Source organism: Coccinella septempunctata, chromosome 1, assembly GCF_907165205.1.
Source record: "Coccinella septempunctata chromosome 1, icCocSept1.1, whole genome shotgun sequence".
Lineage (NCBI taxonomy): Eukaryota > Metazoa > Arthropoda > Insecta > Coleoptera > Coccinellidae > Coccinella > Coccinella septempunctata.
Window position 1 is genome coordinate 44,706,803 of NC_058189.1, and position 16,423 is coordinate 44,723,225.

The 16,423-nt window shown below is 33.1% G+C and overlaps 1 protein-coding gene across 1 annotated transcript; it reads right to left on the reverse strand.

Annotated features, from left to right (window-relative positions):
• On the reverse strand, window positions 1-7,593 carry LOC123322586 (probable DNA primase large subunit). The gene is made up of 5 exons (XM_044910532.1): window positions 7,543-7,593; window positions 4,336-4,568; window positions 3,916-4,278; window positions 3,644-3,860; window positions 1-400 (listed from the first exon to the last, which is right to left on the reverse strand). Exons 2-5 carry the CDS (start codon window positions 4,557-4,559, stop codon window positions 122-124), a joined length of 1,083 nt encoding a protein of 360 aa, XP_044766467.1. The 5' UTR covers window positions 4,560-4,568; window positions 7,543-7,593; the 3' UTR covers window positions 1-121.
• Between the last annotated feature and the right edge of the window lie 8,830 nt (window positions 7,594-16,423).

Genomic DNA, 16,423 nt, shown 5'->3' on the forward strand with positions numbered 1-16,423 from the left:
TTTTATTAAAAGAGGTAGGTATATTAGGTACTCCAATTCCCTATAAATTATATTGAACATAAAATATAGTAATAACGATAAATTAACAATTCAATGTCATTCTGTTCATTATAATTATGACTTATGTCATGTTGGGTTTTCTTCCTTTCAAAAGACTGAAGAATTGCAGAGGATTTTCGACATCCTTATTTTCCAGTGACAAATTGTATTTCAATTTTTTCAATATACATTCGCCATAAAGCTTACATGCGACAGTAGCATTCTCCTTCCTCTCGAATATTATAATTTCTACGTCGTCATCCATACCTGGTAAATTCTTCTTCAATACTGACCTCAGATTATCATCGTCATAGTGGACGAACGGGCAACCGCCTTCAGAATTGATTCCCAGCCCAGAACTCTAGAAAAATACGGTTCATTGCGTAATTAGCAATACTCGGGATTATTTTTTTGGTAAACAAGCGATTTCCCAATCCCCTAAATAAACTGATGTACCCCACCGACCTCTCCCAATCGGTGCTTTCGAAATTATACATACATATAATATATACCAGAGACAAACTCTGTCTCTGTTTCTGTATATACTATATACCGACGATAAATTATTTAACAAGACGTTAAGTAAATGCTTCATGCACTGAACTCTTCATTACCTTAGTTCGGTAGTATACAGTCCCTGGCCAGTTTATTAGACGCACTGAGGATTTTTTTTATATTAACTGGTATTGCCCGAGGAAAAAGCAGAATATTTGAATTTCATTTCCACAGAATGTCAGTTTTATTATCTACGACTCTCATTAAATTGTTCTATTTGGCATTTATTTTTTATGTTGAAGTATTAGTACTGAAGTATGAATCAGTACTATGTCTTCCAGTGGACGTCTTGCATTCTACAGGTTCGGACGTTATTTCGATAATCCACATATGAAATCATCATCCTCGAATGCAGCAAACCGAACAATTCTGCATTGGTAGTATGAAGCTCTCTTAGCTACACAGGGTGGCTCAGCAAAATATTAGAATTTCATGTTTAATCATCGATAAATCAATATTTTTTATTGAATATGATATATTATATGTGAAAACCATTTACACATGAAGTATATGTAACATATACATTCAATTTAATAATTCAATATTCAAAAACCAATAACCTAATAAAAAATTTCAAAGCGTGTTTAATTGAGATTTTGCATCGAATCAATGCGTCTAATAATATGGCCAGGGACTGTACAGTCATCTGGCTTTATGAAAATCAAAAAGCAAGGAGTTCCAAAATGGTCGCCGCGCTGAGATGATTCTTTTTCCTGTCGTCCCATTTTGGAGCTCCCTTTAGCCGTCTGCTGAGTGAAAATTGTAAAAGAACATGAACATAGTGATTGTTGAGATGAAAAGAGTGCCATCTGATGGGAATATAGAGGTGGAAATAACTGCAGAAATCCCTTAGATTCTTCCATCAATCCACTTGAGCCTGACCAAATGGTCAAGTATCCAGGTCATATAGATAGAGAATAAGGAATGAATGAATGAAAAAGCAAGAAGATAGGTTATCTGTGAGAAGTGCAAAGAATTCCAAACTACAGCCCGTTTGCAACAGCCGAGAATTCTCTTAGAAAATTTACTCGAGATTGAATTATTTACCGTTGCATACGCACTTTCGGTAGAATTCTCTGTTCAGTTGCATACAAAATAATCTCTGTCGTTTTCTTGCGAGAATTTTGTAGATAATTCTCCAGAGAATTCTCGGCTGTTGCAAACGGGCTTACCAAATGATTTCAAAATTCAGACTCAAATAAACTAAGCAGCAAATGAAGTGGGACAGCTGAAAAATTGCCCAAGTTTGACGAGTTAGAAACTCGACATTTCTTTGATGATGTTTGATTTTGGATTTTGACCCAGAGATGCAAAGCCTTATCCTTCGTTTATATGCCACTGGTAATTTTTTTCTTTTTTTTTTTTTTTTTGTTGTGAAGGGTGTAAATGTAAGGCATTCTTGTCGATGAAGAATTTGGGAATAGTAAGATGTCTTTTTGATGCTGGGTGGATTCTTAGGTCAATACTTCGGGAAGTCTTTGCCACTTTTCCGATACAATGGGTTGCTATGGAAATATGTCGCATGTTGAGGGAGGATTGTTAGGTCATTACCTCGAGACGTTTTTGTCATTTTATCGATACATTGGGTTGCTGTGAAAATAACGCTTTTTTATGAAATTTCATTCTTTTCATAAAATTCGTTTTTTTTTTTGAAGAATACCTATCGTTTTGTTCGTTGTACTCTGAAAGAAACTACAAAAATGGAATGAATTTCATGGACGTTTAAACTGGAGTTCAGTGAAAATAGTATTTTCTCTCCATTTCTATGAAATCTAACTTTATCCAATAGTTGATGTATGGGGATCTAGGAGGAATTCACTACGATTTTGCTTTAGACGATACTTGTGCAATAATTATGCTCGATGAGGCAATGCATTATCGCCCACAAATACAAAATCCGCACTCTTTCAAAACTAAAAGAACTGTGGAAAATGTTACTTGAAATTGAGTTCAATTTTTTCAATCATATATTATGTCCCATACACGTCAATACATTTGATCAATTTAATTTTAAGATATGCAGTTTAAACAATATAAGCTATTGTTATATGAAAAAAGGAGAACTCCTCAAAAAAAAACAAAATTTTATTAAATATCAGTATTTCAGTAGCAACCCAATATATTGAGAAAATTACGAAAACGTACCGGGGTAATGACATATTACAATCCACATTACATAAAGAAAAACTTTATAAGCCCCCCCCCCCAATATTTCCAAATTCCTGGACGAAAAACTGAAATTTTTCACTTCTATATGTTCACAACCTGCACAACAGAAGGAGCTAGAAAAAAACTCTGCGCCATTTCATTTATCTGAAGATTTAGGATGGTGCTTCACACCTCTGGCGAAAACTCCAACATTGGCGATGAAATGTCGAAGTTATAGCTAGAATTTCAATAAAAAAAGTTTAAAAAAATGGCGATATTTCCATAGCAACGTATTATATCCGAACAGTGACGAAGATGTCTCGAGGTGTCGACCCAACAATCCACCCAGCATAAAAAAAACTCTGTATGACCCTATTCCCAAAATTTTGGCTGCCTTATATTCACACCCTGTACAACAAGAAGAGATTGAAAAAAATTTCACTGTAGCAATGGCATATATAGGCGAAAAATAAGGCTTTGCATCTCAGGTGGTGAATGCAATATCATCATAGTACAATGTCGACTTAATAACTAGTTAGTCAAACAAGCAATTTTTTAGATGACCCAGACTTCATTTGCTGCTTAGTTCAGATTAATTAATACGATCTGGTGCAGAGTGATATATGTTTACATCTCCTATAGATTTAAATTCATTTTCTATAAATGTAGAAGATATTAGTTTGAATTTCCTTATCTTAACAAAAATGCAAATAGAAAGAGCTGCAATTTTATCACTTCTAAACATATAGGAAGATATTAAAAATCTTGTTTTTTAATAAACAAATTAATTCAGATGCATAACATCCGCAGATAATGAAATCAACGAATGTTTTTTAATTCAAGTTTTCAGTGAAAGTATCTCCTTCTCAAAACGATTCAAAAATTGCGAAAATGTTCTCACCTGAAAATGATTACAAGATCTAATACAATAATTTTTTCTGGATCCTTCAAGTCCATATAGATGTCTTATGCTATAAACATATTTTGTTTCATTGTTTTGCCAAGTATGAGAACATTTTGAACATGAGGAATGTTGTTGACTATATTCTCCTTGCCAAAATTTGAGGGAATCATTCAAAGATAACCCAATTCCTTTAAGAAATAGGCTCAGATCAAATCTAGAAATTACATCGATAATGCTCTTCTTTTATTTGTAGAGGTTTCCATACCTACCGTTCATTATGGCCCAAACGATGATTTTTTCTTAACGTGTGAAACAAATTTTTCATACACAAGGGAAAATATATGGACTCCTCTTCGAGATTCTTCAAGGGAATTTTACGATCAGCTTGACTGTCATTTTTTGAATACTGGTTCTTCAATAATTGAAGACAACCAGAAATGCGATCATCAGCTAATGCATTGGAAACGTTATTACTATATTGCATTTCATTGAGTACAATCTTTAAATAGGAAGTAAATAAAGTTGATATTATAATCCTCCATTTAGAACAATCAAATAGAGCACTCCCATTTTTTAGATCGACATTTCTTGAAGCAACATGCTCATTACAATACCAGAAAGGGATAGCGATCCTGCAATATGGAATTATTAACATTCTTTAATCAATTACGAAGTGGAGCTCTACATACAATGTCCCATTACTACAAACAAAATTTTCATCCCATTTGCTATGTTTCTCATAAATATGTGAAAAATATTCCTTTTCAATAATTTTCGTTGTTATATTGTATAAGGTCCAATAAAAATCTGATAGATGCCTTTCTATATTCAATCGTATGCAGTCCTTCAGTTGTCTCACAATCTTTTTTAAAAATAGCTCCATGTCATTTTTATCATAATTATCCAATCTCATGTTGAGTATCTGTAATTCATTATCTAGGAATAATTTCCTAGGGACATATCCTATCAAAACACCCAACCGAAATATAAAATGACTGGTACGATCAAGGATACAATCCTCAAAAAGATACTCAAATTTATTCACATTCTTTATATCACTTGCATTACCCAAATTGCTGTAACACTGAATTCTCTGCTGTACACATTCCACAAGATTATGAAGATTCACTTCTCCTCTAGGGGGTTTCAAATAGAAGGACATGGCAATAATCTCTGAGGCTTTTGAGAAAAATGCTATCTATAGCGATATAGGAACTTCGCATCCTCATCAAGTGATACCTTAGCGAGATCCATGGGAAAGGTAAGTTTAAAATATGACCTTTTCTGCAGCAAAACTAACATTGTTTACTAAAGTTCTGTCAAAAGCACACGTGTTGATACAAGTCTGAGACACTTTTCAATCAATTCTCGGCCATCTATGTTTTTTACTCAAAACTAAGTGAGTTACAGCAGCCTTGAATATTAAGAAGAGGATATAAAGTATGTCAGCTACCTTCAAGAAGATGCGCATATTGCCGCCCGTGGTACAGTGACTTTATATAGACCATATTAGTGAGGTTAGAATCACTCAGTTGGCGGGAGATCCATATTCAAATTTTTTTACATAGGAATCGACTTTAAGATGGAATATCGCTAGCTAGAAGTAAATGTTAATATAAAGACATGCAAAATTGGGTGCCGCAATTATTAGAGGTTGTTTCCAAGTACATTTTACATCACAATATACTTTTATATGTCCTAAAATCAAAATTGAACACATTATTATACGGAATATATCCGTATGTCGTAGATCATTTTTGCTATACGTCAATCATGAACCGTAACAAAGAAAATGACATGCTACGCTTGCGCGTTAGAATGATGTCAGCTTCAGAGGTTAGAAACGAAATGAAGCTACGACAAACTTCCATGGATCTTGCTGACCAATTTTATATTGATCCATTATTAAAAAAATATACCATTTTATTAGGAAATTTTGTATTCAACTTGTTAAGAAAGGATCATAGAACACATTCCAACAGAAATAAATCTTAAGAAATTCGCTAAAATATCCAAAAACAGGCGAGAAGTACGCGGCATTTTTAGTCCCATAAGAAATGCATAGGGAATTCAGGGACCAGATCCACGGATGGATCGCGATTCAAATTTCCCGCCTAACCTCACTAATATGGTCTATACCATCCATATATGATATCTAAATTCACTGTACCTAATTGTATGTGGACCCTCCATAGTCCTTATTAAATGACTAAAGCATTGTCCTTACAAAATGACCAAAGTATGGAGGGTGTATTCTCAGTGCTCTATTAGGTATACTCAAATTATATACAAAGTTATTGTTAGATATTCACCCCGAGATGCAAAAGCATTATCTACTACCCTCTACTTTGTCTATATGCCACTGGTGCTGGTTATATTTTTTTCAAATCCATGTTCTTGTTGTACTGAATGTGAGTGACAGACAAAATTTCCATTTTTTAGAGAAGAAAGTGTTAATAGTAGAGGGCCTTACATAGTTTTTTATGCGGGGTAGTAAATATTTTGTTGCACTTAAAATGCCACTGTTTTACAAAAGGAGGCGAATTTCACTAGAAAAAAGGAATTTCATAAAATAGCCGTATTTCCATGACACCAGCATGTAGGTATCGAGAAAAAGACGTCCTGGGATATATAATCGACCCAATATAAAAACCTAATGAATCTTTGTTAGGTCCCTACTACCTATTGATAAATTCACAGACAAATAATCTGAAAATTTTCGCTCCTTTATATTCACACCCTGTACAATAAGAAGATATTGGAAAAATACCTTGCGCCAGTTATGTAAAGACCAAGGATTTTTGAGCTTCACAGTTATGCGGTAAACGTAAAATCTAACATGAGTGAAAAGGAACGTCAGAGATATTTGGTAGGTATAGCTAGAATTTTCAAAAAAAAAGTGATTTTAAAGAATGCTGCGAAGATCTCAGCAGGTGTCATTGCAAATAATAATTGAAAACAGGACCGTATTTCCAAAAAATGCATAAGACATATTTTTTATGATTTCGTCCGTTTGTTTCTTCAAAGATATAATCGAAATTCTGGTTACTGTTTTGATAATCTTGGAATTTCACGTGCCATCTCAAAGGCATATAGGAAGTAAACGAGCCCATAGATCGAAAATTCAGCCCATAGGGTACAAAAAAAGCCTTCACCGTTAGTCTATGGCCAACCACTCGTGAAACACTTCATGAAAATTGATACCAAAGAGGAACTTTGGAAATACCTTTGCAAATTGAAGTTTAATACTAAGTGGTAAAACCTGCTCATATCCCATCATATATACTTAGAACTTATGTAGGTGTCTCCTCCTTTCAACTACATAATAACGATATTCTGATGTAAAATAAGTAGGTACTTGAATATAATCTAATATATGAATGAATAATATATGAATAATAAAGAATGATCACGCCTTAAGGCAATGAATACAATAATAAGGATAAATTCAGATGCATACCACCCGACGATATGAATATCAACAAGTGTTATGATCTGAATTGAACTAGCCAATTTGCCATCGTCAAGACCCCAAATGGACTACGCTCCACCGAAGAAAAGCAGATGCTGACCATGGTTTCGGCCTCATTTGGCCTCATCAGAGCAACATAGCATTTTTTCACAATTTTCATCAATTCCAAACGTTCTCCACCGTGGAAAAATGCTATGTTGCTCTGATGAGGCCAAATGAGGCCAAAACCATGGTCAACATCTGCTTTTCTTCGGTGGAGCGTGTACTCCATTTGGGGCCTTTACGATGGCAAATTGGCTAGTTCAATTCAGATCATAACACTTGTTAATATTCATATTGTCAGGTGGTATGCATCTGAATTTATCCTTATTAATATATGAATATTTATCCACTGGTTTTATGGTGCAAACTTTTTGAGACTCACTGCATATGAGGTAGATGAGCTTTTGTAGACTTTCTTAAGACCGTGGAAATTTAAATCTGACATGTGGTTTATCCATTCTCAATGGATATCATGCTAATTTATTCACATCCATTAAATATGAAGAGTAAATAGAACCACCTGACTACCAACAATATCAACTTCCAGGAATATCTTCTATTCTCAACAGCTTATGACCTTCCTGAAATTGCGAAAACAAAGTAGACAAATGCAAGACTGGTCTTGATTCGTGAATAAACACCTTGTTAATAATTCTCTTTGTAATATGTCCGAAAGATAGAATTAGTCACCTGTTATATAATTTCGTAATTACAGTCGGTAGGTATTTGAATAATTTACAAGTATAGTTGAATAATGGATTCTGATTAATAAATATTATTATTTCATGTCTTTCAGGGGAGCTGCTTGCAAAAAAACCAAGAACAGTTCATCTTGTTATAAATGAAACCATCAACGTGTGTATGTTCTACACAAAATTTAATAAGATTTTCCACTCCTTGCTCTCTACGTATATGCAATGAGTAAATGAGTTTCAAAAAGTCTTGCACTAGTGAAAATTTTCGACCAGACTCTACAAGGTAGATCGGAAAAGTCGAACAATATTTCTAGGGATTATATATAACATTCGAACTTTTATCCAAAACCGCTTTTATGGATGGTGCTACGTTGTTACAACTCTCGGAGGGGGCCAAACGATAATCGGTTTTTTCTATTTCCTATTGTTATATTTATAGAGTATATAGGTACCATAATACATACATATTTGAATATCAGATAATGAAGCAGTTCTCTAAATTAAATGCAAGCTGGGTTGTTTCAATTTCTATTGAAACATCAGCGTCACAACTGTAACAAGGCTTATATCTTACAGCCCCTGCACTATTGCCTTATTTATATTCAGAACTGTCTTCTAACATTTTTCAACATCTGCATTCAACTTCCTACCTAACAAATGGAGATTTAAGGCAACTTGATATTTATTTATCATTATTCTCATAATTCTGATAGAGATATTTCACTCGAATAAACTTTTCTGAAGCAGTTTTGAATAGTAGATTGGGTTGAATCTACTATTGATTATATGAATAAAAACCAATAAATAAACTTAGGGGTTGATGCCATTGTACTGAAAAAACTTTTCAGAGTGATCTTCATCAGCGTTGTTCCACACTTCTTTCGGTAAATCCCCCAAAAAGGCAGGAACACTCGCATAGAATCACTACCACCTTGTGGCTAGAAATCAAAACTCAGAACTCTGCTTTAATTATTTTTGAAAGGTCGACTTTTTAGTTTGGCCGGACGCACAGAGGGGTAAATGAGAAGTCTAGTCGGCCTAAAATATTTCAAAACCATTTTCTGTTGGTTCAAGATTGTTGATTACGAAAAAAATATCACAAAAAATCTATAGGACCTCTGGTATCAATCTTGCGAATAATAAACAATCTTATCGTTATGGAAGGGTTTCGCCTCGCTAAGGAGTTAAACAAATTATTTTCCTAAACTTTGATAGATTTTTAACACCAATCATATTGACATTATTTTCTATATTTTGGGTGGGATAATAGATACCTACAATAATTCACCTTGAAAATAATTTATTTACGATTCACAATAAGAAAATGGCAAACTCAATCAATCACCTGATATGAAATTGATTTATTTCCTCTTAGTCGTCTGATTATTCACAACTTGCATCACTGTCCGAAAAGAGAAGACTCTGAGGAGTTTGATTGGATGATTTCACAGAGAGGAGTAGTGTTAGTGTCTCGTTCAAAAATGGCTTGCTTTTTTTCGTCGGTATTGGCCTCATGCCAGAAAGAAGCGGATTAGAAGTAAGAAGAAATCTATTCAAGATATCTATGTTACAATATTCTCTTGAAAATTTTCGAGCAAAATATATTCGATAAAGCCTGAAATGTTTTACATAATGTTTAATATTCTTCTGCTACTCTTCGGAATAATTATCTCGATTTACTAGACAATTTTCCAAAAATTCCAAATTCTTGTCGAAACTGGTCAACTGCTGGCTATCCCTAAGGTTGAAGAGGTTTTGTTTCATTACCATATGGTCACTCCAGATGGTCCTAAAATGACATTTTGTCTATGACTAATGAAAATAGCTCCATATATATCATTGAAATAAAGTTCAATGATATCATTGAACTAAAGTTCAATGATATATATAGAATCCATTTTCCGACCTCATTTTGAAATTTATTGATTCCTCATTTAGATTACCTGAAGAAGAAAAATCAATATTTTCCAAAGTGGTGGCGGTTGTTGGCGGCTATTGCTTGAAAATTTATTTACTACATAACCTGAAACACCAATCATGTAAAAAAGTTATCGGGAGTCATCAGGAAGTATAACAAATGTCTCATCGAGTGTTGAAATTCACAATAACAAGAAGCGTAAAATAAAGAGAACCATATATTAATTTTTCTTATTGCTGCATCCTCTATTTTAATGAATAATATAACGCTATTACATAGATACATACCTGGTCTCTCATAATCCATAATGATTTGGTCTTATAAAAGTTTGAAAGGTAACACAGGAAGCACTGAAATATGCATTCAAAGAGATATTTTTGATGCGTTAAAAAACTAATGTAATGAAACCGACAAGTTCAAACAAATTTTTTCGCTAATTGATGATCAGGGAAACGATTAACGCCATTGATTCTAATCACCCACTATTCTAATTGACCATTCGGTGCAATTTTCCCATTTATGATGCATTTTTGGAAATTCATTTTTGGCCGGCTAGATCATAACTTTACTCCTTACTCTTTACTCCTTACTCCTGGGACGCTGCGTTGGGTTCGAGTTGAAGAAGTGCTCGAGTTATAGAAATTCGAGTTATAGTGTAGAGGTCGAAATGAAGGAAAATATTGAGAATGTAAAGGGAACGCTGAAAAATTCGAGTTATAGGGGGTTCGGAGTTATAGGCATTCGAGAAATAGAGGTTCAAATGAAATCATGTGCAGAATTTGAATTCATTAGACTAGTTGTTTCGGAAATTATGTAAAGAAAAACTGTTTAACAAAAAGCCCTCTCTGAGGGATGTAACAACCCCAATAAAAGATTTCAAGGATAAATTCATTTGACAAACACAAGTATATGAATGATGAAGTGAACACTATTGATAATGTGAGTAAGGAGAATTCTCCTTATTACAGCGAAAGTACACTCTTTAAAGAGTGTACTCTCTGTTTTATTGGATTAAAATTCCTGTTATTTTTCCTTCTCCCTCTACACAGTTTGAAGTTCACACTCTTGACAATTTGAATGTGAATGACAAGTTTTTTGCAATGCAACAATTTTTGTAGGAAATAAACTTTTCTGACAAATAGAAAATAAAATAATTTTTCATATGCAGCGAAACTTTTGAAACTCACTGTATACCTACCTCTATATCGAAATGGACATGAAGTTTTGCAGTCCTCTCTGACATTCCAAAAAACATTGGAAAATTTGATTATTGGCTGTTATAAATTCATTTATTACAATCCTCATGAAAAATTATTCAAGAAAAATGCAATCAGTCAACAAAACAAATTAATTTTAGTTATGTATAATAATTATATGATTCTCCCTTACTGATAACCTCTCCGATCTAGATCTGTCCTACTTTTGGTGCATTATCGCTAATAATGAATCTTTGGAATTGAGCACGAGAAGCAATTTAAAAAATTGATTTGAAAAAGCCGACCAAGGACAAGGCTGGAAAAATAAGTATAGCAGATTATTCGATGAAATTTTGCACAAAAATACCAACTCATAAAGATTCCATGGAATCAATGAATAGATGCAACAGAATTCGAGGGGTGATTCTTTGACAAAGAAAATTGTGGTTTTTTTATATACTCGTACATTTTTTTTCAGCGGCATATCTGCTTTATAATATCGTGTGGAAAAGCCAAATGGAATAAATTCGTTATCTCGGTTACTGTAAATATTCATGAAATATACTGAAACACGTCGAACACAAATTTCGGTAGTCACTTGATTTTATTTTTTTCTATTTTGATTTTTGCAATGAACATGAAAATGATAATATTTCTGAATAGAGAATGAAGCGACCTTTCTAACGATGTATCACTAGCACATACTTCCTATTCAAAAAACTCGAGGTTGTACCTCTGCCTTTCGAAGGAGGTTACCAAAAAGAATGACAATTTGAATTTGTCGTGTTCCGGTATTTTTCATGAAAATGTTCAGTAACCAAGATAATGAATTTATTTTATTTGGCTTTTACACACTGTATACATCTCCCTGAAGATTTTTTTCTCGAATGAAATTGAGCAGATATTCTATGGGAGCAAAAACGCAACAAGAAAAATCTTGTTGCAGAAAAAGCCACTAAGCCACACATAAAATTTGCTTCATAAGAAACTCTTTTCCTTATCCGTATTATCCCATTGAAATAGTTATTTATGTACCAAGGACGTAGAAATGTCTATTACGTTCAGATGGATCTCTATTTGAGTGATACCTATATTAGAAATAATTCACTTCTTCATTGAAGTAATATTTTCTCCACCTCCGAGAAATACAGGGTGAGTCTTTGACTCGTAAAAATATTTTAACAGTAGATTCTTAAGGTTGAAAGAAACACTTTTTTCCAATACCATCTTTTTCAGATTCAGCCCTGATAAAAAGAGCCACCCCAGCAAAGACAAAATTACCTTCAGAATAACTAGCTGAATCTGTGATACTACTCATCTGTGGATCTTTTGAACAGAGTTGCATTTAGCCAAAGTACCCAATTTTTCGAATATCACTAATATTTTTCATTTTTAACATCAGATTACCCGAAAACGGCGCATTTTACGAGGAAACATGAAGAACACTTTTATTTTACGAAACGTTCAAATAATCATTTGATAGCGTCCAACTTAGTTTCAAGAGTTGAATTTTTGGTATTTTAATGGTACGTAATTGTCATATATAATATGGGAAAACTGAAAGACGTGTGGGAGATATAGGTATACATATTGTGTTTGGAAAAGATTAATCAAATCATCAAATAAATGAAAAACTATATTCCGAAATTCATCTCACTATATAACATTCATTCATTCATTCATTGCTGTATCCCACCATTTGTGGGATATATAGAACTAAAAATAACATTCATCTTTCAAATCGAGCCGATTAGTATTAAATGGTACAGAAAAGAGGGTTTATTTCACCTCAAGAATCTACTGGTAAAATATTTGTACGTGTAGAAGACTCACCCTGCATAAAGTTTAATTATGAAAATAATAGGATTTTGGGCAAAATGGACAGGGTTTCCGAGGAGGACCTGTTAGTGTCTATCGTGAGAAATAAACCATTTGGTTTATTTCTCACGATAATATTTCTAGATGATGAATTCGGTGGGTAAGTTTAGAATTGTAGTCGATTCAGAAGTTGATTATAATAATTATCATGAGAAACAGTGGAGACGTTTAATGGACATAACACTCATACACGGATCTTTATGAAATTATCTGCTTCCTCCTAAATTGCATTACATTTACCTACCGTTCATCCAATGATAGAACGATTATAAAAAAATGGTGAAGCACCCAATTGAAGTTCCCATCCAGGATTACCTGGAGCAATGTGCAAGTTCATTAGAACTTGCACATTGCTGCATGGAACCTCCAAGAAATAAATCAACAATGACCTGAGCGTTTCTCTTCACTTTTCATTTTCTAGTAATACGATCCCCTCTAACTCTTCGTTCAATGTTGTATTCTCAATTATTATTATTATTGTATATTATATCTATGTGGTTCTTTGAAGTGTAGAGATAAAAAGAAGCAACAATAAAGTTGCGAAACGTCACTTAAAAGAATGATTTCACGTCATATTTCCAAATTTATTAAACTCCCACGAAAATTCATACATATATTGAAGAATGAGGAATACGACAATGCAGAAGAAGTAGGTATATATATGCTGAAAATTCAGTTAAATTGGATACCTATAAGTAATAGAATGATGTTGTTCCTTATCAAAGAAATTTTGTGGCACTCGGAGTTTAACCATTTTCGAAATATTTTTACATTTTCTAAAATTGCTTCACTTTTGGGACACCCCCTGTGATTTGTTCTAATATTCAAATTCGTGCATATAAAAGACACCTTCTTTTTATGTGTTCAACATTTCAGTTGCCCTTACAAATGTCCTAAAAGCGTGTGTTAAACGTTTAGATATACCCATCTGTATGTATGTGGAATAGGTATAATAGCTCTCAAACAGATCAACAGATAAACGAATATTCATTTGTTGTTTTTTGAAAAGGTGACTCGAGAGATAGTGTTCTTCGGTCACTTTAGCTGATTAAACTTCTGAAGAAAAACGCGTCATAACTATGTGCGTTTTTCACAACGAAATATCAGTATTGAAAAAAATACCGTATTATTAGATAATCTCATCCACAACACTCAATGACATCAATGGACGAATCTATCTTGTATAAAATGGTTTATTGGAACACATTATCTTTGTAATAAGAGTAATAATATAAGATAGAGTATAAACAGATCCAATAATTTTGAAATATATCATAGAATTATTTGGGTTATGTAATGTAACTGGAATGAAATATTCACATAAAACATGGCGATAACAATAAATGCTTTTATGACAAATATGCAACTGATTCTTTACGTTTTACGCCTCGTTTATGTATACCTCTATTCATTGTCAATGTCAAAGCGATCTGTTATTATGTGGATTATTATAAACAGATTACACAATTCGTTCTAGGTTTTCTAATAAATTTTGAAATTACGTTCTGGTGCAGATATCAACCAAGATTTGTATAACTGGCTATAAGCGAAGCCCTTGGGTTATAACATCTATTTCTGGAAAGACTCTTTACATTCTACATAGTGAGTTGATCGGACCGACCACATCTATCCTATTTGCTCGAATAAGCTTTCCGAATTAAGACACCCATTTTTCATCGCGCGATCAAGACGCGATGCGACCGACCAACGCGATCGTTTACCGCCTTTTATCTTGAAATGAAACAAAGTAAAAATGCTCTAGGATCGAAACGAAGGGTTTCTATTGTCCAATTGACAGAGAAGAACGGTACAAGTCCGAAAATAGCCATTTTCATCTGAGCTATCCAAAATGCTCATATTTTGTATAGCTCTATCGATTCAGCGAGAAAACAATATCATAAAGACGAACACTACAGCTGTATACGAACGAACCCATCATTTTCATTGCTTTGAATGTATAATCAACGAATGAGAAACTACAATGTTTTTTGTGTATAGGATCTCAAATACAAATATCAAATATATCTCGTATATACAGGGTGAATCTGTTGGTGTTCGACAGTTCACAGATTTCCATTCCATTAACATACTTTATTTTTAGTTGAGTTGTGAAATTAGACATCCTATATGTGAAAAATTGTTGATAAAATAAAATAGTTTCAGTTGTGAAAGTAAACTTCGATTACTGTTTTATTAAGTGAATCCCAACAGAATCTTTGACTGGTACAAATATTTTAACAGTAGATTCTTGAGGTAAAAAAAAAAACACTTTTTTCCTATACCATATATTTTCCGATTTGGAAGCGATAAAAAGATAAAGCCATTTTGAGTTTTCATAATAAGCTGTACCAAACCTGGAAAAACTAACTAAATCTGTGACTCTTTTAAAAAGAATTTCATTCGGCCAAAGTAACCAATTTTTCGAATTTCACAGATATTTTTCATTTTTGAACATCAACTAACTCGAAAACTGCGCATTATGCGAAAAAATATGAAGAATACTTTTATTTTACAAAATGTTCAAATATTCATCAGACGGCGTCCAACTTAGTTTCAAGATGAGTTGGATTAGTTTTTGAATTTTTGGTATTTTTATGGTACGAAATGGTCATAATGAGAAAACTGGAAGACGTGGGTGATATCTTGTGTTTGAAAAAGATTCATTGAATAAATGAAAAACAGAAAAACTATATTTCGAAATCCATTTCATTCGATGAAACCTTTTGTGAGATAAGCTGAAAATAACAATATTTATGTTTTTCAAACAGCCTGTTTCATTTAAACCGAGCCGATTCTGAAAAATGTGTTTCTTTTGACCTCAGAATCTACTGTTGAAATATTTATTATCAGTTTCTAATTAAACCAAAATGGGATATTCGCTATAGCTATACATAAAGAAAGTTTGTTAGGTAAGAAAAAACTTCTTTCAATGAAATGACTCAAAGGCTTTTTCAACCAAACCTAACAATATCCAGTTCTTCTTTCTTTTGAATTTGTATATTCCTTCTACTTTAGATGTTTGCAGACAAAACACACAATAAACTTCTAGAAAATTTCAATAGTTGATTGAAAGTTGAGATGGATGAGAATCCAATTAGAATCGTATCACTGCGAAGTTAAAGTAATTGTTTTTACCGAAATTTTTAAATTTTTTGAGCAATTTTTTTAATTTTTAATTTAACTTAGAAAAGGATTAATGAAATTGGGTAAGTCTCTTTCAAATTATTATGTGGCGTGACCAGGAGAAATAGGTATTAATTTTGATACAGGGTGTTCCACCGCGATGGCCTATTAGACGATGATTATATTAAACAATGAATACAAAAGAATACGAGTTTGCTTTGATATATAGCTCTTATTAATTGGGAAAGACTTACAAAGAGTCGTCTAATTTGTGTATGAATTTGTCGAAGACAAAACAGATTTTCGAACAAAAAATTTTTAGGTAGGTACCCACACATTTAAATTCAAGAATTTAGTAAACAATCATTGCACCACGTCCACAACTTGCATTTGACCTGAAAGGTTGGAGAGTTAAAATATTGGGACAACTGGATATCTTATCTGCAATAAATC